This window comes from Triturus cristatus, chromosome 4_2, assembly GCF_964204655.1.
Source record: "Triturus cristatus chromosome 4_2, aTriCri1.1, whole genome shotgun sequence".
NCBI classification, from domain to species: domain Eukaryota; kingdom Metazoa; phylum Chordata; class Amphibia; order Caudata; family Salamandridae; genus Triturus; species Triturus cristatus.
The window spans coordinates 480,736,223-480,762,237 of record NC_140586.1 but is presented as its reverse complement, the minus strand read 5'-3'; the positions used below and the strand labels follow the sequence as shown (position 1 = coordinate 480,762,237).

At 43.0% G+C, this 26,015-nt stretch overlaps 1 protein-coding gene across 4 annotated transcripts in view; it reads left to right on the top strand.

Moving 5' to 3' along the window:
- The window catches only part of MIGA1 (mitoguardin 1), a 738,294-nt gene that overhangs the window by 66,267 nt on the left and 646,012 nt on the right, over positions 1-26,015 (top strand). For all 4 annotated transcript variants that reach the window (XM_085600123.1, XM_085600124.1, XM_085600121.1 and 1 more), the window contains one exon: positions 18,481-18,655. In XM_085600123.1, the coding sequence (XP_085456249.1) occupies positions 18,481-18,655 (175 nt within the window). The remainder of the gene's footprint in view (positions 1-18,480; positions 18,656-26,015) is intronic.

The window sequence follows — 26,015 nt, the reverse complement described above, 5'->3', positions numbered from 1 at the left end:
GCAGGGAAAGTACAGTAAATCTCTAAAACATATCTTGAGCAAGAGAATACATAATGAGGTTGCGGGCATATAACACAGCACTGGTGACTTAATGAAACGATATATTAATCATAAATATACTACAAAAAATTTCAAATACTACATTTTTTTATATCTAGTAGCGAAAGATTTATTTTATGTATATTAGGAATAATATTAAAATGTCATTTAAAGACTTTCCACTAGACTGTTCACATTCCTGTTTTGTAATATGGAACAATTAATCATGAGTGATACAATTTGATATTGTTAACAATTAAACATAGTAATAACAATTCAGCATGATATTCCCTATATACAATGATGTTGATTCATGGGTGAATAGTGAGCATACGACATAGTGCTGGAGTACTTAGATGTTACAGATGTTACTACTTCTGTAAAAGCCTCTGAACACCTCACAGCAATCCAGCTGTATGGGTCTCACTGGAGGTAACCGGAGGGGTAGTTGACCCCTAAGAACCCTCAAGAGCCAAGGGGACTTCAACCACCAACTAGTAGAACGCCAGTAGGTGCTTTTGCAGAGTGGTGGAGAAAGGGGGTGTGGCCATTGAAAACCTCTCCGCAAACCCACCGTGTTGGACTAGCTGGAGGTAACAGGAGGGGTAGTTGGGTCCCAAGGACCCTCTATAGCAATGGGGACCTCAACTCCATACTAGTAGTGCACCAGGAGGCACATTTGCATCGTGGTGGAGAAAGGGGGCGTGGGCTCCTACCAGGTCTCAGCAAATCTGCTGTGTGGGAGTTACTGAAGGTAACAGGAAGGGTAATTGGCCCCCAAGAAGTTCCTTGGAGTGCCAACTACCCCTCCTGTTACCTCCAGCAAGTCCCACACAGTGGGATTGGTAAGATGTCATCGGAGGCCATACTTCCTTTCTCCACCATACTGCAAATACGGTTAAGGGTGCACTACTGTTAAGGCCATGAAGTCCACTCTACTCATGAGGGACCTTGAGGGTCAAGAAGCGCTCCTGGTACCTCCTGTAAGTCCTACACAGTGGGATTCCTGAAAGCTAGTCGGAGTCCCAGCTCCCTTTCTCCACCACACTGCAAACACGACTACTCGTTACAAAACCAACGAAATTCACTGAAAGAAACTAAGGTTACAAGGACCTTATTGTTAGGAATTAGCATTTAAAAAACCTTAGAAATTCACTGAAAAAAACAAAGGCTATAGAGACGTTATAGTTAGGGTCAGATTTCACTCGTAGAAAACCAGAGAAATTCAGCGGGTATAGTTAGCTGAGCTAACTATAACTTACGTCCCTCAATGCACCGCTTATGACCTCCCATATTACATCACTCATGACATGGTCAGTGACATCACTGATGACATCTTAAATGAATATGGGCTCTGTGGCCAACACCACCCTGCCAAAGACAGCCAACCCCATACTGCACACAACCTTCTGCCCTACGTGGCAGTGGGTTGGCTAAAGGGCCTGGCCCTGGGGACTCCATCTCCCATGGCCATTTTTTTGTTTTTTTTACAAAAGGGGTGGGGGGACCCCGCGGCTCCCCTCCCTGAACCTCTTTAGGCCCAGGGGACCCCATCACCAGGGCGTACATATATGTTAAAATGGGATGGGGGGCTGCACAGCCCACCTCCCCAAGCCTTGTAAGGCCCTGGGGACCCCATCCCTCAGGGCTGTTTGTTTTATAGTTAAAGGGCAGGGGAGCCACGCTGTCCCCCTCCCTGAGCCTGGTTAAGCCCTGAGGACCCCATCCTTCTGGGCCAATCATTAAAAAAAAAGGAGCGGGGGGCCGTGCATCCCTCCTCCCTGAGCCATTATTGCCCCGGTGACCCCATGCCAGGTGACACTAATTTAAATTAAGGGGAGGGGGACCCTATCCCCAGGGCCATACGTATATCATAAAAAGAGGAGGAGGCATCACAACCCTCGCTCTGCGAGTCTCTTTTGGCACTGGAGACCACAAGCCCCAGGGCCATGTATTTTTTTAAGGGGGGCTGCATTGCCCCCTACCTGAGCTTCATTAGGCGTAGGGGGGCCCATCGTCCTGGGTCGTTATCAGGCCCAGGCCACCCATTTCTGAAAGGTGGGTGTCCTTGTACCCACCCAGGGCACCCACTATACACTCTGGGGCTGCAGGAGTCCGCAGTCTCACCTGGATTCCCACATGCAGCGGGAGCCAGTATTGCTCCCACCTTGAGGGAGCAGCTCCTAATACTGCTCCCTCTGGGTGGGAGCAGTATTTTGATCTGTTTCCCTGCCTGCTTGAATTAAAAAATGCTTCAGCTGAGCGAGAGCAAACACAGGTGTCACTGCCCACACTGCTTTGTGCAAAGAAAACGTTATGTCTTGGGTTGGGCTACCCCTGACAAAGCTATTGAGCTGGCCCCAGGGGATGGGATCCCCAGTGCAATTAATGGCTTGGAGGGAGGGGCACAGGGCCTCTCTACCTTTAAGGTAATAGGCCAGAGGGTGGGATCCCTGGGGCCTTTAAAAGCTCAAGGAGGGGGGCCCCCTCCCCATTTGAAATTTTGGTTCCTTCACCATTTTGTTTAGATGCCGTGGGAGCACCACGGGATCACAGCTTTTTTTGTCGATTATTACCCCCCCTTTTTGGTCTTAGCGGGGGTCCCTCTGGGTCACCCCTAGGGGGTCAAGGTATCTCCCTTGACCAATCAGAATCCTCATAAAAGCACAATCTGTGGACCAATATCTAGCTTCCTGTGAAATTTGGTGTAATTCTGTTCAGCAGTTGTAGCTGTAACCTTGCCTAAAGAAGTCTATGGTAATTGCATGGGGATTTTGCCTTTTTTTCTGCCCCTCCCCCTTTTTTCTCAACTTTTGCATAACAGATCACCGTAGAACGTTTCATGCACAAACTAGTCAAAACCTAGCACATGTTTGAGAAGTTTTGTGGAGATTCGTCAAACGGTGCCAAAGTTATGAGCGACACAAAAAAAAGCTTTGGAACATCTGGCCGAACATGTACTACATAGTTGCAACCTCCACTAGGTTTGATATATATATATATATATATATATATATCTCAAATCCTGGATTGTGTGCCAGCATATGTCGGGCTCATTCTTTTTGAGAGTGGGCATTGGTTTCTAATATTATGCCAGTATGCTGAGCACTGGCTAAACGGCAAGCCCTCCCGATCTGGTGTGACGCGCAAAAATCAGCACTTTTGGATTTTTGTATACAACTACAGCACGTCACCCCCCCCAAGTGGTTGTAACAGCACGGACTGAGATGTACTACACGGGGAGAGAGGCCGCAGCATTTACTGCGGGGGTCACACTAGGTACTGCATTATTATCCCTGTGATCGAGAGCGGATGATTGCGAGTCGCCGAGACACGCCACTTGGTGTTTGGCAGCCCCTCACTGTATGGGTTGTCACTTTGGACTCGATGAACCAGCATGCTCCTGTTCTCGAAAACAACACGGGAGGCATCACAGCCAATAGCAGAGGCGGGGAGTAACAACTTGAAAGGGAGTGCCCTGAGATCGCCACAAGACCTTGAAATAATCCCCAGGTGTGAGGCTCTTTTGGGAAACAAGAACCGGCACTGAAGAAAGCACAAAGACTCGCTGAAACGCGTCTGCCTGGGTTTCCTAAAACTTTGCTTTTAATTTTGGCAGAATAAATCCTGGATTGTGTGCCAGCATATGTCGGGCTCATTCTTTTTGAGAGTAGGCATTGGTTTCTAATATTATGCCAGTATGCTGAGCACTGGCTAAACGGCATGCCCTCCCGATCTGGTGTGACGCGCAAAAATCAGCACTTTTGGATTTTTGTATACAACTACAGCGCGTCACCCCCCCCAAGTGGTTGTAACAGCACGGACTGAGATGTACTACACGGGGAGAGAGGCCGCAGCATTTACTGCGGGGGTCACACTAGGTACTGCATTATTATCCCTGTGATCGAGAGCGGATGATTGCGAGTCGCCGAGACACGCCACTTGGTGTTTGGCAGCCCCTCACTGTATGGGTTGTCACTTTGGACTCGATGAACCAGCATGCTCCTGTTCTCGAAAACAACACGGGAGGCATCACAGCCAATAGCAGAGGCGGGGAGTAACAACTTGAAAGGGAGTGCCCTGAGATCGCCACAAGACCTTGAAATAATCCCCAGGTGTGAGGCTCTTTTGGGAAACAAGAACCGGCACTGAAGAAAGCACAAAGACTCGCTGAAACGCGTCTGCCTGGGTTTCCTAAAACTTTGCTTTTAATTTTGGCAGAATAAATCCTGGATTGTGTGCCAGCATATGTCGGGCTCATTCTTTTTGAGAGTGGGCATTGGTTTCTAATATATATATATATATATCTATATATTTTTGCTGAAAAACCAAAGGTTAAAGTAATGTTATAGTTATGTGAATTTCTCAATGACATCAACATTTTGAACTTAAAAAACCTTAAAGAATTTCACCTGTTATAGTTAGCAGCGCAAACTATAACTTGCACCCCTGCAATGCACTGCTTCTGATATTAAATATGACATCACTCATAACATGGTCTATGACATCATTATACAAATTAACTTATTATCTAACTACAACTGGTGAATTTATGGTGGTATTGTAGTTCAAAATTTTAATGTCACTGAGAATGTCACCTAACTACAACATTACTTTAACCTTCTAGGTTTAAATCAATTTATTTTGTGAGTTTATGTATGGTAGAATTACTGTATAATATATCCTTTGTGTAGACATTATTTTGAAAAGGAATGTTTTTTTTATTGTAACATAACTGATTACGGTTCACAGTTTACTAAATGTTTCTAAAAAATGTGCATATCGGGCAGATTACTATAGCAATACTTCAGTAGAGATTGTGTATTACCTCAGATCTTTTAGCTCTCATAGTGAGACATGTTGCCAACAGTCTATTATAGCTAAAAACTCATTACTCCCGCGAGACGCTTGCAAGATCGTAGAGTTCTACATTTCATTGTAATATATTGTATACAGTTCTTATTCATGTTTTCTGTGATTATTTAATGTTAATCTATAGTAGAACAGTCATTAAAATATGGCAAATGATTGCTCTTGCGAGATGCACAATCCCCTACGTGGAGTCCGAGGAAGCTGTACTTCCTGTTTGGCTCTCATAAAGCACTTGCGAAATTGTACATTTAGAATTAAGTTAATAGTGTTTTCTTGTAATTTTGAAGAAAGTATGACAACGTTGTTGATTAAGTTAGAAAAATTGAATTTGTATTGTTCTGTTAAGGGTATAATGCAGTTTTCTTTTCAGGTTTCCCAAGACATTAGCTAGAGGTTCGGGAGAGGAAACGCACCTCAAGAAAGGATTGTAATTTGTTAATATGGATGTCTTCATTTAGGAAAAGAACATTCCATCCTTTTTGCTTTATTTCCCTATTTTATTTTGGTGAGAGTAAACATATCTGGCTTGCTCTCTTTCCCTGCTTGCCTTCCAATGCAAAGTTGTCTTCATCAGATTGTGCTGAGCAGTCAGGAGCAGTTGCACCAGCTAAGCCACCTCAGTCTGCCATGGAATCTTTGGTGTGGGAGTTCTTTGACATAAAGCCAGGTGGCAAAAACGTTTCTGCAAAGTATATCATCTGTAAACTTTACAAGAAGGAGTTCAGCTGGTGGAGGAGAAACAAACAGTATAGTATGAGTACCACAGGCATGTAGAGGCACCTCAGATCTATGCATCCACAAAAGCTTGATCGGGCAGATTTAGCTTGTGCTGCAGAGCTAGACCACTCTCCAGGGGCTTTCACATTATTTGCACCGGGAAATACTGTGCCTGCGAAGGTACTAAGTGCAGAAACAGACAATAACCCCGCTTATCTGAATAAAGTGCTATTTATCTGCTTATGTAAGCAGTTAATTTTTTCAATTGAGACAAGCAGGTCTGCACAGGACAAGCTTGTCCCAGGTCAAAAATGCACCCCTAGGCAGTAGTAGTTGTTGTTTATTTGTTTTTGCCGTTATTTGTTCCAGATTTTTCTCCTTTCCCCCCAGGTTGTATGTTTTAGTTCTAGCCTATTAAAACATTTAAAAACACACAAAAAAATTATAAAGTTAGAAAACACAATATTATTTAAGTAGTTAAAATGTTTTAACAAAAATGCCTCTTTTTTCGAGCTACTGTATAGTTTCATGATTTATGTTTGTAGTAGGTTTCCCTTGTTTCCCTTCTTGAAATTTCTTGCGAGAGCCAGGCAGACAATTAACCGCGTGCAGTCTGAGGGGGCAGTTCTGCCTGCTTTACTCTCGCAAGACCATACCAAATTTTGAAAAGCACCCAATAGAAAAGCTCATACTCTTTATCAAGTAACTGTGCACTATAAAAACAGAAGTTGGTCACAAGCTAACCTACTTTTGTAACTGCCAAAAATCTTCCAATCACATTTATAATTTGGCCACCCTTCCATTTTTTGCTCTCCTCATAGAACTCTATCTTGCTTCTTGAGCTTACTCATTCTGCTGAGCACTCCTCTTGTGACTGAGATGTCCATACTGCACCATAGTTTTACTCTGGATTTTGGGACACAGCTTCATAAACTGAGCTAGAGAATAAGCCCTTAATTGTTTTAATTACAAAAATCTTGGATTTCCAAACTTGGACATAACTTGGATTTGTCATAGAGGTACAAAGGGGCATCATCTGTTACCAATGGATGAGATCATTTTGGAATGGTGAGCACCCAGAGTTGATAATAGAGCACTGTAGTGTCAATGACCGAGGCACAATCATGGAAGTTGTGATTGAAATCCAAATGAAGGAGACCTTTTCATAATTGATGTCTGCCTTTTCTCACACTGCCTTATTATATTCTTATATATAGCAAAGGCAAAAATGGCAATGGTCAAAAGAGTTTCGTTCTAAGCTTGAGAAATCCTGGAGGAATGTCAATAAAAAAGTTTCTGCATTTGTTCGTGAGCATGGAATGGACTCAATAATTCATTGAAATATCCATTTTGAAATGCCATGTGTCTATAGGCAAGATGGAGTGCACTTCATTGCAGAAGGGAACAGGATCTTCCTTAATAACATCAAGGAATGCATCCATGCATCTATGTGTAACTGAACACTACACGCTATAAACACACAGGCTCTTGTCAGAGCCACCCTATTCCTACATTATATTATTATTTCATAATATAACTCAATTGTTTGGGGGATAATGATACCCGCAAGACTTTTGAGAGAGCACCTAAACACTTGCCTCCACCCGTATATTTATTGAACGCTCGCGAGAGTCTTGCAAGCTCAAACACTTCGCATATATCTCCTGGATTACAGTCCTGTATTCTTGGTTGTGGGTAGCAGAGCATGTAAACACATAAGCCTCTCTGATGAGACCTCTCTCTTCAGAAAGTGTTTCTCTACTCCTCCCTACTTTATTTTGCAATTCTGCAAGAGTCTTGCAAGACTGTACATTTTTAGGGGATAGCATGTACACTCTATTTGATTACAGTACTTATACTTTATAGTTACACTTCTAGAGTATAGAGAGAAAGTGGCCTCTCCACCCAGAGTTTTCCAGAGTATAACAAAAGTGTATAGTAGTTTGATCAAGCTGGCCAGTGTGTAGATGAGGGTATAAAGAGACACTGCCTCTCCACTCATATCTTTCCACAGACTCAGCAGTATGCATTGTAGGGTGCAGAAAGTACTCACCTCACATGTAAGATCTGTGTATTGCATAGCAAGTATTAGTGGTACTGGCCGCTTCACTGAGAACTCTCCTTAGGACAATAGCCATCTGTATTAGGATGTGGAAATGGATTTGCCTATCCAATGACACCTCTCACCAGAGTAACACACATATGCAGTAGTGTGTAGGGAAACATTATCCTCTCCACTAACACCTATTGCCAGAACATGTATGTGCAGTACGATGTGGACAACGAGTGGCCACTCTGCTGACACCTCTGCCTAGAGAAACAGGGATACACAGTACTGTTTGTAAAGACAGTGGCTTGTCCGCTAACACATCTCCCCAGGGTGATGAGTGTCTCTAGTACTCTTTGAGAAAAAACGTAACTCTTTGTTCATACCTTTTCCCACGTTGACAGGTATACATAATAGGCCGTGGGGAAAATGACTTTTTTTTGCTGACGCATCTCTCTTGGATGAAAAGTCTGCATAGTAGAATGTAGAGAGACACTGACCCATCTCATGTGACCTGTGTCTTGGATGTTGAGTGTGCAAATTGGGGTGTGAACAGGGGCTTACCTCTCTGGTCACATCTCTCCCCAAGATGACAGATGTAGAAGTAAGGTATGGTGAAGAAGTCTGTCTAACATAACAACTATAGAGACTAGGGTATGGAGCCACGCTTCCCTGTCCAGTCACATATCTCCCCAGACTAACACATTTGCAAAGTAAAATGGAGTAGCCTGTCTGCTGATAACTGTCTCTTGGACAACTGGTGTGCATATTTTAATGTGAGAACACACTTCGCTCTCCCTCAAACATCTCCCTATGAGAACCGGCATGTGTAGTAGGGTGTAGACAGAGATAATCCTCTCTGCTGAAACTTCTTCCCAGAGTCACAAACACATATAGAAATATGTGCAAAAGAACTCCCCTCTCCACTACCACATCTGCAAAAGCTGATAGCAGTGCGATGTAGAGTATGAAGATGCACTGGCCTCTGTGCCATGACCTCTCTCTCTTGTATGATAAATTTCTATACAACAGTATGGACAAGAACAGATCTCTCTACTGAGACATCACTGTCGCATGACAAGCTGTTGAATAGGACGCTGTATCCAATTTCATCCAGAATCCTTTAATAAAATTGAGGAGCTGCAGAATGCATGTCCACAGCTGCAAGTCTCCAACAGTAACTGACTTAACTTAAAAACATACATTCTTAAAGAACACTGATAATTCTTTTTTTTTAAATTGTTTTTATTCAACATTTTATTGTTAATTTGCAAATAATACAATACAGTCGTATTAGTCTGCTGCATTTCATTGACATAGGTACTGCAAGGTCTCAACACACCATAACTTACATAGTTGGATGTATCAAAATAAAACTTCCCGGACCTCTGTCCCGGCCATTGCTGTGTCCCCATATGTGGCTTGTCCTGTTAGTCGCTCAGGTCCGGATCCGAGTCCGGCGGCGGGGGGGCACAGATGTTACCACTAAATAAATTCCACCTACCCAAGACCCGCTCCCACTTTTTGGGACACCCTCTGTGTATAAAAACTGCTCTTTCGGCCACCATTGAGCTGTCAATGTCTTGACACCATCGTCTCTGTTGTAGGGTCATTGGCACCCCCCAGTGTTGTGCTATATTGCGCTTTGTCACCATGATCCCCAGAGTTGCCCAGTCTTGTGATGCATGATTGAGGTCTGTTGGTTCCCAAATATTGAGCAGGCAAAGTTTTGGTTCGGGTGGAACCGGAAAGCCACACACCCGGGTTATGGTGTTCATCACCTCTTCCCAATAAAGTGTTGTGTGGACATTCCCAGAGTGTATGATAGAATGTACCCTGTGCCCCACATCTTATGGAGCATAACCCTAGTGTAGTAAGTCCTGTGTAGGACCTTCAGCTGCACCAACCTTGGACGGGATCGCCACCTCCCTCGGGGACGCAAGTGCTTCTTGCCAGTCCTGTTCATCTATATCTCCAAGCTCTGTCTGCCATTTGTCCCGCAGAGCTAGTGTGGGGTCCTTTTGATTATTAATAAGTTTTCGGTAGGTGAGGGAGATGGCCCTCTTAGTGAGCTGGTCTGTATGGAGACGGTCTTCAAGTGGTGACGATTCGGACAGAGCCGTGCCTCTGGGTATTGCCCTTGTAAGTGCATGCTTGATTTGCGTGTAGCGGAATAATTATGTGTCTGCCATTTGACATGTTTTTTGTAGGTGAGCAAAAGCCACTACATCTCCTCTTTTCCACAGATCCCCAACTTTAGAGATCCTAATCAGGTCCCATTGCGCGAACCCTTTGCTGTTGCGGAGTGTACCAAGTTTTGGTGTGTCCCATAATGGTGTGAGTTGCGTCATGACTCCCTCCCATCCCAGCGCTCGCTGTGCCGTGAACCAGGTGTGTATCGTGTGTGCGGTGGGACCTGTCCATGTGTACACTGATAATTCTTAATGACATAGTGAAATTCTAAGACTAAGATCACGTCATGTAAATTCTAATAGAGAATGAAACACAACACCCTCCCCTTTTTTCGGAAAGGAAGGAAAGGTAAAATAAATAGAGAAAGTAAACAAAAACACAAATTTACAATGTAGGTAATTCACTACTACTGATAATGTAATCCTTCAACAATGTAAGCAATTTACAAATTTACAATGAATAAGCAATTTACTTATTACTGACAATGTAATCCTTCAACCACAATGGAGCCATCCTCTTCCTCAACGAATGACGAGAAACATTCTCATTGAGTGTAGATGACGCTGAAAATGGTTCTTGAGATGACTGTAAAATGTCCACAATGTCGCTACTGGAAGGAAAAGTAGAAACACTATTTTCCAAAGTTTCATTAGTGTTACAACTAGAAGGGGTGGCTGAATCAAAGTTAGCCCCACTGTTTTCTGAAACAGCTTCACCAGTAACATTACCCTTGGGTTCGTCAAACAACCAATCATAATCTACAATCTGTTCAGAAGGAAGAGAGTTGCTTCTAGCAATTCTGTTTAAATTCCAAACTTTTTCATCACTTACTCGTACAGAATTTAAAAGCGCTTCAGTCACTTGAATAGGCTCAGAAAATTGGCTTTCACCTTTAGGAACCCAACCAGGCTTTTTGATGCGTACCCAATCTCCAATTTTTATAGTACGAGTTTTGGCCACATGTTTGGCATCCTAATACGTTTTGCTTCTACTATGCATAGACTCCATTTGTGCATGTACATCACTTTTAGACCAAGGCTGGATATCAGAAGGAATTAACCAGGCTGGAGTGAATTTAGAGCGAGGATTCCGACCTCTCATAAGTACGAAAGGAAAGCAACCTGTAGCATCATTGCATGTGACACGGTAAGCCCAAACAGTCTTTCCTACCTGAGTAAACCAATCTAAATTACTGTTGCATGCTAACTAAATGGTGTTTTTAGGACCCTGTCAAATCTTTCCACCATTCCATTCCCGCTCTGGTTGTAAAGGGAAGTGGTTTTATGCGTGATACCAAGTTTCTTAAAATATGTTTTCGCTTTTACAGATAAACTGTACACCATTATCACTAAGAATGCATGAAGGAATCCCTTCAGTAACAAAGGTTTCATCCAAAAATTGTAAAATAGAATCAGTATCTGCATTTTTGGCAACTTTCACCACAGGCCATCTGGAGAACAAATCAATAAGGACAATTAGGTAGCAATGAGATTCACCAACGGGCCCCATGATGTCTACAGCAACAACTTCCCACGGGTTTTTAGGTAACAACCCTTTGGACATGGGTGGCCGAAAAGTTTTTAAAGACTTATCAGACGTGGTACAAGGAATGCCATCCCTTACAACTTTTTCAATTTGGGAGTCCATCCCTGGCCACCAAAACAGTCTTTTAATAATTGATTTAGTTCTAACGATGCCTGGGTGACCCTCATGACAAAGTTCAAAAATACCTTTGCGAAGATTTTCAGGAGGAAATTCTTGCAAGTCTATCGGATGCAGTGATTGCACCATCCGTGGTTAATATTTTCACTAATGGTTTATGGTTGCAACAAAGTGTGCAAGCCTTACCCCAAATAAAAGATTTAAAATGCTCCAACGTCCAGGCGCATGTCAAAGCCTCCCACTCAATAATGGGGTACTTCTCCTCACAAGGGGACAGAGATCTTGAAGCGAAAGCAATGATACTTTCCTTCCCTTGTTTGTCCAGTTGCGACAACGCGACACCTAGACCCTTGTTGCTGGCATCTGTGGTAATAACACTGTCCAACAAAGGGTTGAAACTGCACAATGCAGAAGCTTTGGCAATGGCTTGTTTAATACTTATTTCGCAAGCGGCGGACCAATCAAATGAACAGTTCTTTTTAAGCAGCTGGTGAATGTTAAATGTTTATTCTGCAAAACTGGGCACATACTTAGAACAATATTCGGCCATAACTAAAAAAGAACGGACATAATCCTTACTGGTAGGTACAGGGGCTCCTGAAATGGCTGTAACAAGGGTTGGCTTTGGTTTTACACCATGTTCGTCAGTGATATGACCCAAATATGTGACGCTTCTTTGTGCAAATTTGCACTTCGAATGTTCAACAGTAAGTCCCTTTTCTTCTAGAATGCAAAAGACTCTTTTTAATCTTGAAGTGTGCTCCTCCTCACTGGTGCCAAAATCAAGAATATCGTCTTGAAAAAATGTGAGGCCCTGTTCTTTCTTGAATAATTGGAACATTAAGCGCTGAAAAACGGCGACAGCCGAAGCTAACCCGAATGGCATTCACTTATACTGAAAACACCCAAAGGGGGTGATAAATGAAGTCAATTTCATAGATTCATTGGACAAAGAGACCTGGTGGTAAGCAGAAGACAAATCTATCGTGGAGAACCATTTAGCATTGTTAAGACATGTAACCATCTCATTTATTCTAGGCAAGGGAAATGTGTCTACCACTATATTATTATTTAAATGCCTCAAATCTACACAGAGCTGAATCTTACCGTTGCTCCGTCTGGCCACTACAATCGGAGAAACACAATCAGAATTTTCTATAGGCTCAATGATATTCGCTGAAACCAGTTTTTCCAATTCACTAGAGACCTCATCCCTCACTAATATAGGAATATTACGACATTTATGTACTTTGGGAGAAGCATCATGTTTGAGAAAAAGTTTGTGCTCGAACCCCTGAAGATTCCCCCTAACTTTGTTAAAAACCTTGGGAAATTGTGCTAAGAGTTGGGCACCAACAGTACATCCTTTATCCTCTACAAGAACTTGTTCACTACTGTTGGGAGCAAGGATAATATGCAATTGTTTTTGGTCAAACCATCCTAAAACGGGTGGACCATTTTTAGGGATGTATAATTTGCCTCTACATTCTCTCCCTTTAAATCTGAAAGAGAACCACCGGAAACCGAGAAGATCTATGGGTTAGCCTCCGTAACCTTCAGGATGTATGTCAGGGTCTAACAATTGACTTCCAACTTTCTGCACAAAAGATGACTGCCGAAGTTCGTCATTAATAATAGTATAAGGAGAGCCTGAGTCCGCGTACATTTTAATTTCCACACTGCCTATAGCCATCAAACACACAGGTTTGTTTTTACAAGATTCCTCACAAACATTGAGCACTAAATTGTCTCGAACATTCATCACTAAACCACCAATCTCCTCAGTGGTCTCTAAGATTTCATCATTCACAGTATAATCATTCTCAGTTTCCTCCGCATTAGATACAAATCTTACATTTGTTTTTCTTTTGTTACAAACCTTGGCAAAATGGCATCTAATACCACAGTTTGTACATTTGTACTTGATGGCAGGACATGTCTTGCTTTAGGCCAAATGCTCCACATCTGTAACATTTAGGTTGAACTCTAGGTTTGTTTTTGTCTTTAAAGGAAGGAAAAACTTTTTTCCTTTCATTAGGGACATTCACTTTACTCACCACTTCACTAGAATTGTGGTCTTGTTTGAGGACATTGGCACATCTACTAGAAATTTCTGCCTTCCGAACTATGGCCAGGACATCATCTAAAGGCGCATCGCCATTTATCCAAAGTCTGTCTTGTATAACAGGATTGCTAGTATGCATGACAACTTGGTCTCTTATCAAATCATTCTGAATGACACCAAACTTACAATCAAGTGCTAGTCTGTCTTTTAAGATCAGAAACCTACTGATCAACTGTCTCATTCTTATTCTGTTTTCTAGAGAAAAATGTATATTTGGTAATGCCGATACAAACCTTTGGTGTGAAATACGTGTCCAAGTGGGGTAGTGCTAAAGCATAAGCATTTAAATCACCTGGAACGCAATGTTTGGTCATTTCATTAAATACTTTCAAACCAATAGGGCCTAAAGAATGTAGTAACAATCTTTTCTTTTGAGCAGCAGACATTTTGCCATCCTCATCTAAGGCTTCAATGTAATTTTGAAAATACGCCTTCCATTCCAACCACTTTAAGGCGGGCTCTGCACCAGAAATCCAAAAAGGTTGGGGAGGATTAATGTTGTAGCTTTGGTTGCTCATAGTGTGGGCTTAACAGTGTCAAAACTTCACCTTTAAGGACTTGTCCACTGTACTTAACCACAATAGGAAAACCCCAAAAAAATGCTAAATACAAGTATAGCTCTTACCCAGAAATGAGCAAAAGTGAGATCAATGGTAGAAGTATTAATCGTTGTGAAAATGCAGTACAACCTACAAGCGAACAGCAAATAATTCCAGACGAACAGCTGTTCTGAAACGATCTCCGATAAAAATGACAGAAATACGATCTCCGATGAGCTGACGGAAATCCAAAATGGCCGCTGTGTCGGGTTACGTAGCGTGACCTTTGTAGAAATGGGTTGTGACGACAGGAAGATTCCAGGCAAGGAACGTTGTAAGAAGAAAGCAGAATGGCCACAGAGTACTGTAAGCGTCAGAGGTTCTGTAGAATGGAGGGAACGTGCAGGAATCTCGAGCTAACTGAGAGCGCGACCCGGAGTGTAACGAGCAATGACGGTTGGAGCAGCAAAGTCAAACGAAGATGGTAAATACGCTTAAAAGTCAATAAAAAATGCAATAAAGGTAGTAACAATGCTGCGCAGCCGTTTGCTCACTCGGTTTACTCACTCGGTAACACTTCCCTTGAAATCGGAGTTCAGAATAAGGCGTAGAAATAACGTGTAGAAATGAAGGCTGTAATTACGAAAATCCCCACATTTTCGTCGTGTGGGTTCTTGGCTCCTCAAAAGCTCGTCACCAGTGTTAAATAGGACGCTATATCCATTTTCATCCAGAATCCTTTAATAAAATTGAGGAGCTGCAGAATGCATGACCACAGCTACAAGTCTCCAACAGTAACTGACTTAACTTAAAAACATACATTCTTAAAGAACACAGATAATTCTTAATGACATAGTGAAATTCTAAGACCAAGATCATGTCATGTAAATTCTAATAAAGAATGAAACACAACACAAGCCTGCATACTAGGGTATTCAAAAAACTGAATTACAAATTCTGTGTTCCATAAGACATGTCCATAGTACTGTACAATACATATCCATGCAGGAGCACCTTTGCACTCACTGAAGATGAACCTGGCAGTTTTAGTCAACATTCCAATACTGTAAAAATATTCAACTCTATAACAACTATTAAATAAACAAATCAGTAGTAACTGTACACTTTTGTTTTATTACAACTTAATTTAACAACATAAAAATACAATTATTTCAACAACTGTAAAACAAACAAAAGAATCAACTTCTATAATTTATAATGTTTTCAGATTATGATGAGCAGCCTGATGTAGTTGCAGCTCCTCAGCCTGCCAAAGAATCTTTAGTATAGCAGTTTCTTTGTGTATGAAGCCAAATGGGGAAAAATGTTTCAGCACAGTATTTCATGTGTACAGTTTTTTAAAAGGAGTTCACAAAGGATAGCTCAGACAGAGTTAGCTCGTACTGTGGAACTGGAGAAATCTGCATGTGAATCCACAACTTTTTTGCTTGAATACACTGGCCGGTTCAGGTTCTTAGTGCTCAAAAACAAAATATTCCTGCTTCATTTAATAAGGCCTTTTTACTGCTTATGTAAGCAGACACTTTTTTCATTAGAGACAAGTAGATCTGCACAGGACAAGATTGTGTAAGACCACAAATAACCTTGAGCATAACTCAAAGAGACTTCCAAAGCACCAAGGACAATCTGAGCTAACTCTGGCTCTGCTGTAAATCACAGCATTTTTTCAGCCATGTATTAAGAATGTTAACTATTGGTTGACCTTGGGCTTTTTTTTCTACTTCTCCCTATACAATCTTGTGAGACTCTTGCAGGATCGAAAAACATCTCTTGGCAGCCCAGTACCTCGAGATAGTCTTGTGGGATTGAATGAGCCTCATGCAGTATGATTCACTTCTATGTACTGGGTGAATATGACCTTGTGTGAAGTATAATACATGAAGGTGAAGTATTGTGAATGGTGCACATGGTGAGTGTGTGTGTTTTTAAAATATGCACACCCTGGTTGAATATAGAAAAGCTTTAGTGCTGTACATTGTATGAAGACTGAGTGTGTGTGCTCAATGCATTGTAGGAACCCAGGAAGAGAGCACTGTGGATTCAGGCTCTAGGGTCTCCTTAGCATAGTTATATTTCAGACACACGCCTAGTGTGTCTCCTCATTTATTTTTCAGAGTTTCACCAAGACACTCCTTGAATGTGTGTATAAATGCAAGGGTACAACGCACAGACATTTTAGTGCTGGACGGTACGTGTGATATGAGTGTACACTAAGTAAATGTGCCTGCAATGGTGCATTACGTGGAGGACCCTGGGTTCCATTTTGGGAAGCCCAGGCCCGTCTGGTAAGACATGAGGAGGAGAGGAAAACCCAGCCAGACAGACTTGTGGATTTCTGCATTCCTGTGAGCTGGGACACACACACACTGGAGGGAGAATTCCTTTGCACTTCAAGAGAATGATCTTTGTTTCAGTGAGAGATCACACATAAGGGGCCTGGACATATCTCAGAAAGAGTAGGGTTAGCAGCCTGAGTTTAACATGTTGATGCACATATCAATGTGACTAAGATCCTGGTGTGAACTCTAGTCACTCCCATGAATTGTGTTGTGGGTCAGTCAACTTCGGAGTCATGGCTGCTGTGACTATCATCTTTCATGAGGAAAAAAGAAAGAGAGAAGGATCCACTTCAAAAGAAGCAAAATCCCAACATAAAACTTCAAAGACTCAGCCCCTGAATCACATTTGGTGTCTGGAAAGGACTTTGAGAACGGGAGGTTGAGTTCCCCAAAATGTGCCATCTACCAAGCAGCTGGCTGGGCTTTCTGAGAAGGGGAAACTCTGCTAGACTTCTGCCTGTCACCAGGACTGGTTGCCAAGGCCTGTCAGTCTCTCTGTTGGGTAAGGGGCCATCACCCAACAAGACCATCTAGAGCACTAGCTTGTGAAAGCTAGTGTGCCCTGTCAGGAAGAGGACAGCATTGGAGGGAGCAAGGTCAAGTGAGGAGCCCTACTGTGAGGAATCCCTGTGCGAGGTGTGAGGATTCAGCTGTGCTCCGATCTGGCTTTAGCCCATGTCCAGGACTGTTTTTGATTAACCTCGTATGCCAGGAGAGGGTTGCTGTAGACTGTGGCAAATATTAAGTGCTGCACACAGGATGCAGAGCCTACGCTATCTTGTTGCGATGACCCCATATGCCAGAGCGGGCCACTGGTGAAGAAGTTGTCTGACCAGCATTCAGGGACTCGTGCACGCTGAACGGCGACCCTATATGCCAGGAGGGGCCACCACAGTGTGGGCGATTGCACTTGAGAGTCTCTATTTTAGTGTTTGGAAGGGACTGCAACAATCCAGAGTACCAAGAGGGGCTGCCAGGAGTAAACCACCAGACTTCGGGCAGTCGCCTGGGACAGAAGTGAGGCTGCGACCAATGGGTCTAGCTGCACTGAAAGATCTGCCCTGATTGACCCCCACAGGACCAGGGGAACACCACCGAGGATGACACACCCATGCAGGACTACATTCGGGAGCCAAAGGACTGAATTATCCCCATTGGAGAGAATTTGACTTAGTGTATTGTTGTGAGGTGGAATCTGCTCCGATCACTGGGGAGAGTGCCACGCCACACCAGAGAGTAATCCTGCGCCCACATGACGCTGTCCCATGTACAGCGAGCAGCCTTATTTCTCTTAGCAGGACCTGATCTTGTGAATGCCCGCACTGAGGGCACCTGCTGTAATGCCGAATGCTTCCCTGCTGCAGGAGCGGGTAAGACTTGAACTTGGGCCTGTGGCCCCTGGGGGATTCACTTTTGTAGATGCTGTGGCACCATAGACACTTTTGACTAAAATCCTGATGAGTCAAAGGGAACTCTAGAGTACAGCATAATGGTGTGCAATCTCGGGATGCGTCTACCAGTTAATGGGGAATAACCCTGAACACATTACACAAGGCGAGTGAGACAGGGATTTGTCTGACAACTACTAAACCTCTGACCTCGAGAGGGATGGTATTGCTACATTTATATGACTCATTTCTTTGCATGTATAGAGTTAGAAATAAAATACAACTTTTTCCTTTCAAAGCCAGTATTTAGCTGAACATTCATTAATTGTTCATTCTGTTTGCACTTTGAGTTATGAATCGTGGTCACTGACAGGCATCTACACTCCCCAGCCCATCTTTAATTAAAAACACCATGACCAAGCAGCAGTATGGGAAATTTTCTTTGATTATTTCTTTAAAAGAAACATGGTTATGAAAATTTTGTGCCAATTGAGGAAAATGCTCAAAAGTATTATTTTTACTTCCGGGTTCCTTTCAGGTAAAGTTGTCTCCCGGGTTGAAGAAGCTGCTTGTGGTTACAGCAGTCAGCGGTGTGTCTCTTGTTTTCCTTGCACATCTTTTTAAAAGAAGACGTGGAAAGAAGAAAAATGTTTCAGCTTGGGAACCAGAACTCCTCCTCCTAGAAGGTGTCAGAGCAGCCGCTTGGGAAAAAGGTATGTGGAGTGAACCGCTCAAAGCCTATTTTGAGGAGTCTACTAGTATATTGTTAACCTCTTCAGTGCCCCGCCCTTTCCCCGCCCTGTGCCGGGCGTTGCATTAGCGGGCGGGGTTCATGACGAGATAGTCTCGTCATGGAGCGCGGTTGCGCTGTGCCCATGACGAGACTATCTCGTCATGGGCACTGAAGGGGTTAAAGGACAATCAGATCCCATGCAGTCTACTTGCTGCATGACTTCTAGAACTATGAAACTTATTGGTTGTTGTCTGACTGACATTGTTAGTCTATACGTGGGTGCAAACTCATTCAGATAATGCAGAATCTCCTAAGAGGAAGTGAGAAATAGTGTTTGTAGCCCAAACAAACGTTGACAACGCATTTCGTAATTCTCACATAAAAATGCCTCAAATAAATAAACAATATGACGAGACTAAGTGGAAGGCAAGAGAAATGTTGTAGATACATAGCAAGAGCAGAATCTAGACAAATTGTTCAACATGAGTTATTAGTCCATTTATCTATCAGCATATTCAATGGAGCATGGAACTCTTTCTGCTAACTCGTGGTTGGTCTTGAGGGCAAACTGGCCTGAAGACTTCCTCAGAGATGATGTGATCACATATGGGTTGATGTAATTACATGTAGGCCCTTTGGCTCAGCTTTCTTACATTGGCAGTGCAGGGATACACTTCTAAAGGGCCTGTTTATAATTACTTCTGGCATACACTGATTCATAAACGAGGAGGATATTGCTGTGTGTAATTAAAGCAGAACAATATTGATCTGATAGAAGACCCTAAATCTTTTCATAGAAACTATATACATCATGCTATGAATAAAGAGTGCTGCCCAAGAGGAACAAGGGGCTTCATGCACATGAATAAGCAGACATGTCAGAATTGGAACTGACAGCTTTGTAAAGTTTAAAAAGAACATATGGTATCTCTTTGCCTTTTTTTTCTGGTGGTAGTCAGAAGCTGAACAGCAAACTGAGGACCGTCGTGGGTTTTCTAATTTGATATGCATATGCTCACATCCCACTGTTAATAACCCCCATTTTTAATTGAATGACTGATTATTCTTTTCCCACCTCTGTTTACACTCACTGCTAAGAGCCTTGACATGTATCAAGCGTTGCCTAGCCACCCATTTTAGCAATTGTTCAGTTAACAGGTCTTTACAAGATTCCATGCCACACCGAAAATGTAAAATTCAACCAACAGCTATCCTTTGCAATAACAGGACTATTTTGCGAAAAGGCATTATTTTGAGGAGACAACAAAGTGAGGGAGAATGTAAACGGTGTTTGGGCTTCTCATAAAATAACCACAGCACTTCACACTACCTAGGCTCTTATCATAAGTTGTGATATTTCACTCAGAGCGATAACTCTGGATGAAACATGACAACTCTCAATTTCAATTTCAAGTGACTCTGGGTCTGGAAATATCAGGTCCACAAACCCCAGACCTGATCATTCCTGAACCTTTCGGATGCTGCAGGCAGCAACATCGCTCTTCCCCCTGCCCACTTCCTGCAGCAGGTTGGAGGGGGGAGCAGGTAGTTCTCTCTCAAGATAGTTCCAAGACTACCTGGCACCTTTCCCCACCTGACCCCTGTCCACCCCTTTTGCTGGCCCTTTCCACTTGCTCGGAGTAGGGTCCTGTCGACGGGGCTTGCGATGCGAACTCCTGTATCGAGGATGCCACACGCAGTTGGGGTGAGGCGTCTGTTCATAGATCGCGAGGCTGTGATGCGGAGTCCAGAGTTGTCGTTGAGGCTGCTGTCAAAAAGAGATGCAAGGGCCAGAGCTGAAGATGCGTAGTGCAGCGACGGTTCTGAAGGCAATGCTGTTTGCAGTGGCAATGCAGGTCTTTGCAATAGGTCCAATCTACGTAGTAGTAGAGACGCGATCAGTTCTGCTCCAGGTTACGCCGCGTGGTAGAGCAGATGCATCTTATCTTATCATGAGTATCAGTAATTGATAAAGCTGGATTGTAATAATCATGTTCTATCATTCAATTAGTGGCTGGGTAAAGAAAATGTTTTAAAGAATAACTAGTATACTAAAAGGCTTAGTGAGTTGGAACTACTGACCAAAACAAGACAGCAGACCTTTTTCATCTATGCTCTCCAGATCTGGAACAACATCTCCATATCCATCCGGACTGCCCAAATGCTGCTCCAGTTTAGGAAAGAGTTGAAGACTTGACTCTATAAAGAACACTACATCACAATGTGTTAACTTACCACAACCCAGCTTTCCCACCTATTATTCATTGACTGTGTGCTTCTGTTTGACTATGTACAGTGCCTCGCTGCCTTTTGGCTAGGTTTGCGTCATAGAAATCCCATATAAATACATACATACATACATACATACATACCTATTGATGGTAATACTCTAGAAATTTAACAGGTTGATAATGCTCCTCCCCTTCAAGATGAATGTGTAGTTTGTTTCTCTTAAGGGTTAATAATTGAATTCTGATACCTTTATATCCAATGGCTAACCACAGCAATAGGCCACTACAGTGTCTCCCTTTTGGGGCCTTTTCCAAATTGATACCATAGATGGGAAATGCATTCATGGTAGAGGGCCAGATTCATTTCTCAAGTTTCTTTGTAACAATATCTAATAAACTTAACCCATTGATTGTCTACTATTTGGAACACAGACCTTCTGTGTTCCATCGTGAGTTAGAATGTTTGTTTTTTTAGGATCGAAAGCAATAGGATGTACTACATTATCATATGCTTCTATAAGTAGGGAGATGTTGATAATCGGGCCTTCTCCTGTTCGGTTATGTTCCCACATTGTCTCATTGTTTCTGTTATACATTGCCTGCCACATACTATTGCACTCATCAGTTCAGTTCCTTTTCTTCCCTTGATGCAGCTGTGATATCTGCTTTATTTCACTGCAGTTCCTGGTGCCTGGTCTTCTCTCAATATCTTTATCTGCTTGGCAACTTTCTCTCTTAGTCTATGCTCCCTCCCCTCCTTTGAGAACAGCAAAGAGGGAGCATTGTTCAAAATTCCTCATATCCTCATGTGACGTGTCCTTCTTGCACCCCACATATCTTCACTATTCTGTAGGATCTTTCATTTGACGACAAAGCTTTCCACAGTATGTCTTGCCCACAATAGCCCTGTCTAAAGATTGTACTTCTTTGGGCCATAAGTCTTTACTGAAATCTAGCAAACACAAGGAGATGAAGGACAAAGCGCTGAAGTAAATATTTCCTCGGACTATAGGAAGTCCTGCTGATACCCCGAACACGAAGCAGCATTTCGACAAGAAAGAACACAATGGTCATCTATGAAGAATAAAACAAATTTTTCTGCATTTCTACATTTCAAAGCAAAATTAACCCTAATGCCAACTTTTGAGGCCTTCTTTGTAAAGTGTGCAGTTTTGTCTAGGAGAAACAGATTCTGTTATTTGCTCAAAATTAAAGGTCCATTTCTTTATTTCGTTTAAATTTTTGATTAGTGTCATATGAACACAATCATTTTATGTAATTAATATTTGCTTAGATAAACATAAAAAAAGATAAATGCTAAATGCATTTTGGCGTTTGTATTGCAAAATTGATTGTGCAGACTATATTCCCAAGGAAAACCTACATGTACTATCATTGACTGACTCTTGACATTCCGGGCAAAAATTCCTTGGTTAATATTGTGAATTTTAGTTTTATCTTTTTATTGAAATACAATAAAATGTTCAGCACATTTGTTAAAAATTAAAACATTTAAATATATTCACAATTTTTCATTTGGTCTTTCAGGCAGCAGTTGTAACGATCCACTGCGACTCCTTAGGATCCGGGCGAAGGACAAAGGGGTCCACCTCCAGACGTCCCCAACTCTGGATTAAACCTACACAAAGTAATAGGGCAATCAGGCGAGGGAAAGGAATTAGGGAGGGAGCAGCGGTGATGAGGATACCTGTAACCAAAGTATACACGATTACCACACATAGAACAAGACTGCTACTCTCATATGGTCTCCTACACGCGCCTATTACCTGCAGCTCTCTCTTAGTGTGCACTGGGTTCTTGTGTGTCAACAAGAGATACGTCTCTCCATTGGTGTCACTGCGCACCTAATACAATAAAGCATAAAACAAACACATCAGACCTTCCCTGCATTCCCCTATCAGACCAAAATTAATCATACACACCCATTCATACGAACCCTGCAACTCCCTTCAGTCACAGAAGAAACGCACAGAAGTTTAGAAGGCCAGTGATTCTCAAGTGTCTTGCACTTCTGAGTTATCAGGAAGAGCAAAGTAAAGGCGGCCCAAAACGCAAGGTATTCGTCTCCCCTAAATCATGAAAAAAGAAGAACCAAACCAAAAGTTCCAGGAAGCACTGTTCCTCTTAAGTCTCTGAGTCCTGAATCAACAATGTAGTAACACAGTACCTGTTCTGCAGTCTCGTCTGCACTAAACCTGCTGTCGCACCACCACAACCCGAACCTGAGTAGCGCTGGAGACCAGGTTCCCTTGACAGGCGGGTTTCTGTTCCTAGACCTCCTCTCCTTCTCTTGCTGGTTACCACTGCACAAGCAAGTAGCGCTTACATCAGCGCCACCTGAATTCACGAAGCAGTATCCTTAGGAGTGCACCCCCTACTCCGGTCGGCAAACAGGCATCCTCCGCGATCCCGCGGAAGCAAGGAGCGAAGCAGGACACAGTACGGCAGCGCTAACATCAGCGCCCCGTAGGAAATGAATGGTCCGACGTTCACACCACTTCTCAGCAAGGCGCAAAGCACGAATCGGCGGCGCTTACGTCAGCGCCCCGAGGAATCCGGATATCGCCTCCCTGGAAACACCTCAGTAGACGCGGTAGGCGCGAGGCAAGTAGTCCGTAGGCCGAGAGTCCATTCGGCTCTAAACACACAAACAGTATTACGCGCACCGGCTCGGTCGCGTTACTGTGATTATATTGCCGCGGCTCCTCTCCTTCCAGCCGCTGGGCTTCTGGGGAATGTAGTTCTTTCCCCTACGAGTTCCCGGTAGGCGCCCAGGCTCAGCGCCTGACAGCAGTAATATATAGATGTGGGGTTTACACCATTACACAGCCCTGAATGTGCTTAAAGTCATATGGGTTGTATAGGCATACAAGGGGACCAGATGGGGTGTAGTCCTATGAGACCACACCGCGTCCCCAAACACAGTTAATTAATACTTCTAAAAGAAAATGAGTGACTTAATTAGCTGTACCTCTTTCTACAAATGCTTGTGATTCCTCAAAGGTATTCCAGACACGCTTACATCAAGAGTACCATGAATAAACAACCTAAAACCACTATCCAAATCAAAAAATCAAATCAAGGTCTGCTGCTATTGTATCTTATTCAGGTACACCTGTAAGTGATTGTAACTTCCCTGAACAGAAAGTCACCACTTCCATCTCCCCACAGGCGTCATCCTTATCACCCTAGCAAGAGCGAAAATCAGTCGTACAATTAATCCTGAATAGTGACAGATTCAACTGCATAATATAATCTGGCACTTTAGAGCCTCTAGGGACAACCTAAGCTCTGAAATTAAACCCATCCCCCAGAGAACAACATGCTTACCAGTGGTTTCTTGTTCCTTAGCATTTACCTGTTGCCCCCAAACAAAATGCCCAAAATGATTGGTGGCCAAGACACACGCTATAGGTTCCCTTGCAATTGCTGCATACCTGTGTTCAGTTTGACATAAGGTCCTATAGGCAAAAGCCACATTTTATTCATGTCTACCCCTCTTTGAACAAGCATTTGCAATGCAATAGGTCTCGCATTTATGAGAGTTTGAGCTATTGGCATTGTAAATGATAATGCCTTTTATTTATGTGTTTTTAAAACAGTTAAATAAAAGGCATAGTCATTTACAATGCCAATGGCTTAAACTCCCGTAAATGCAAGACTTATTGCACATCTGAGCTTAGAATTGCAGCAGGAGATCACGCACTGGTGCAAGTACCATTAGACTGAGAACGTGATAACCCCTGTCCGGAATCACCACTTACACTATGAAAAACAGGCACTTCTCTGAAATCATGCGTGTGACGCAATGAGATTGCTTACTTTGCATCACCCACCAGTCTGCATCCACCACCACAGGCCCTTTGTTATCCACACACGCTCTAATCCATGATTAGGGAATATCACAGTAACTATGATCCTTCGATAAACACAAGAAATAAAAAAAAAGATACTTGGAGGAAAGACAGTTGTACATGGAGGGTGCCACAGCAATCGGGGAGGCTTTGCTATGGAAACTGTGCTTTATCCACCAGGGTGTCCAGCATCGCTCTAAGAGGGCAGGGTCTGTCTCAGATTTTCATGGCAATCACTCTGTAAAAGACTCTCATTCAGAGGCTTGTATTCAAGTGTACCGCATGTGGATACCCTAAAATAGGCATTAACTGAGCCTTCAGAAACACCTCCGCCCTGTGCTGAAACTGACCATGAAGTGGAGACCTTCTGGTGGAGGAGGGCTCTGCACGAGGGAGATTTTAGCCAATATAGGTGTTGCTTCAGCAGCAATATGTAAAGTGTGCAAGTAGTTTGCTAGGATAGATGTTATTTCTATTGCGCTGTGGTGATGCCTAACGCGTGTTAGGGTTCTAGGATAATGAAAGTGTCGGATTTAAGAGTATGGAAATGAACTGAGAGGATGTCATCAATCTGGGAACATGTAAGAGACATCTTCCTAAACAGGCTGCATCTTACACAACAGCGTTTAATCCTAGTCAGCTACCAAGGCGGGTGGGTGGCATAGTTCACGATCTAAAGCGGTCCAGGTGAAGTGTGATTAGGCCACCCACCTTCCAGCGTAAACCCAGAACTACGAGTCCCAGAATGCAAATGGTTGGGGGCTCCTGGCCTTTGAGATGGGATAACTTGAGATGTATGGCCAGGTGAAAGTGGAAGTTAGCATGGAGGGCAGCCGGCAGGTGCAGATGCAAAGGCCTGGGATAGGCATATGGAGAGAGGCATAGCTGTCGAGGTTTCAGATTGCTTGTGTGAGATTTTCATAATTTTAGTGTAATTATGAGTGACATTCAAAGACTACGAGTGACTACCTCCCTCAAGGATCGCAACAGTTATGCCCCATATTAATTGCAACTGAGTCCACTGGACAATCAAGTACTCGTTACCGGATAATAATATTGGCGCGCTTGTCACCCCAATGCATTCTTCCCATTCAGAGCTTTGTACCACTACCATCTTACGCCATGCATATTCCCTTAGTGATCATTTATGAGCTAGCCCCCTGCTCTCCACTTGTTCAAACCTTGCCACGTACACCACCGCAACCCATGCGTAGTAGCGCCATTTTTCGTATGT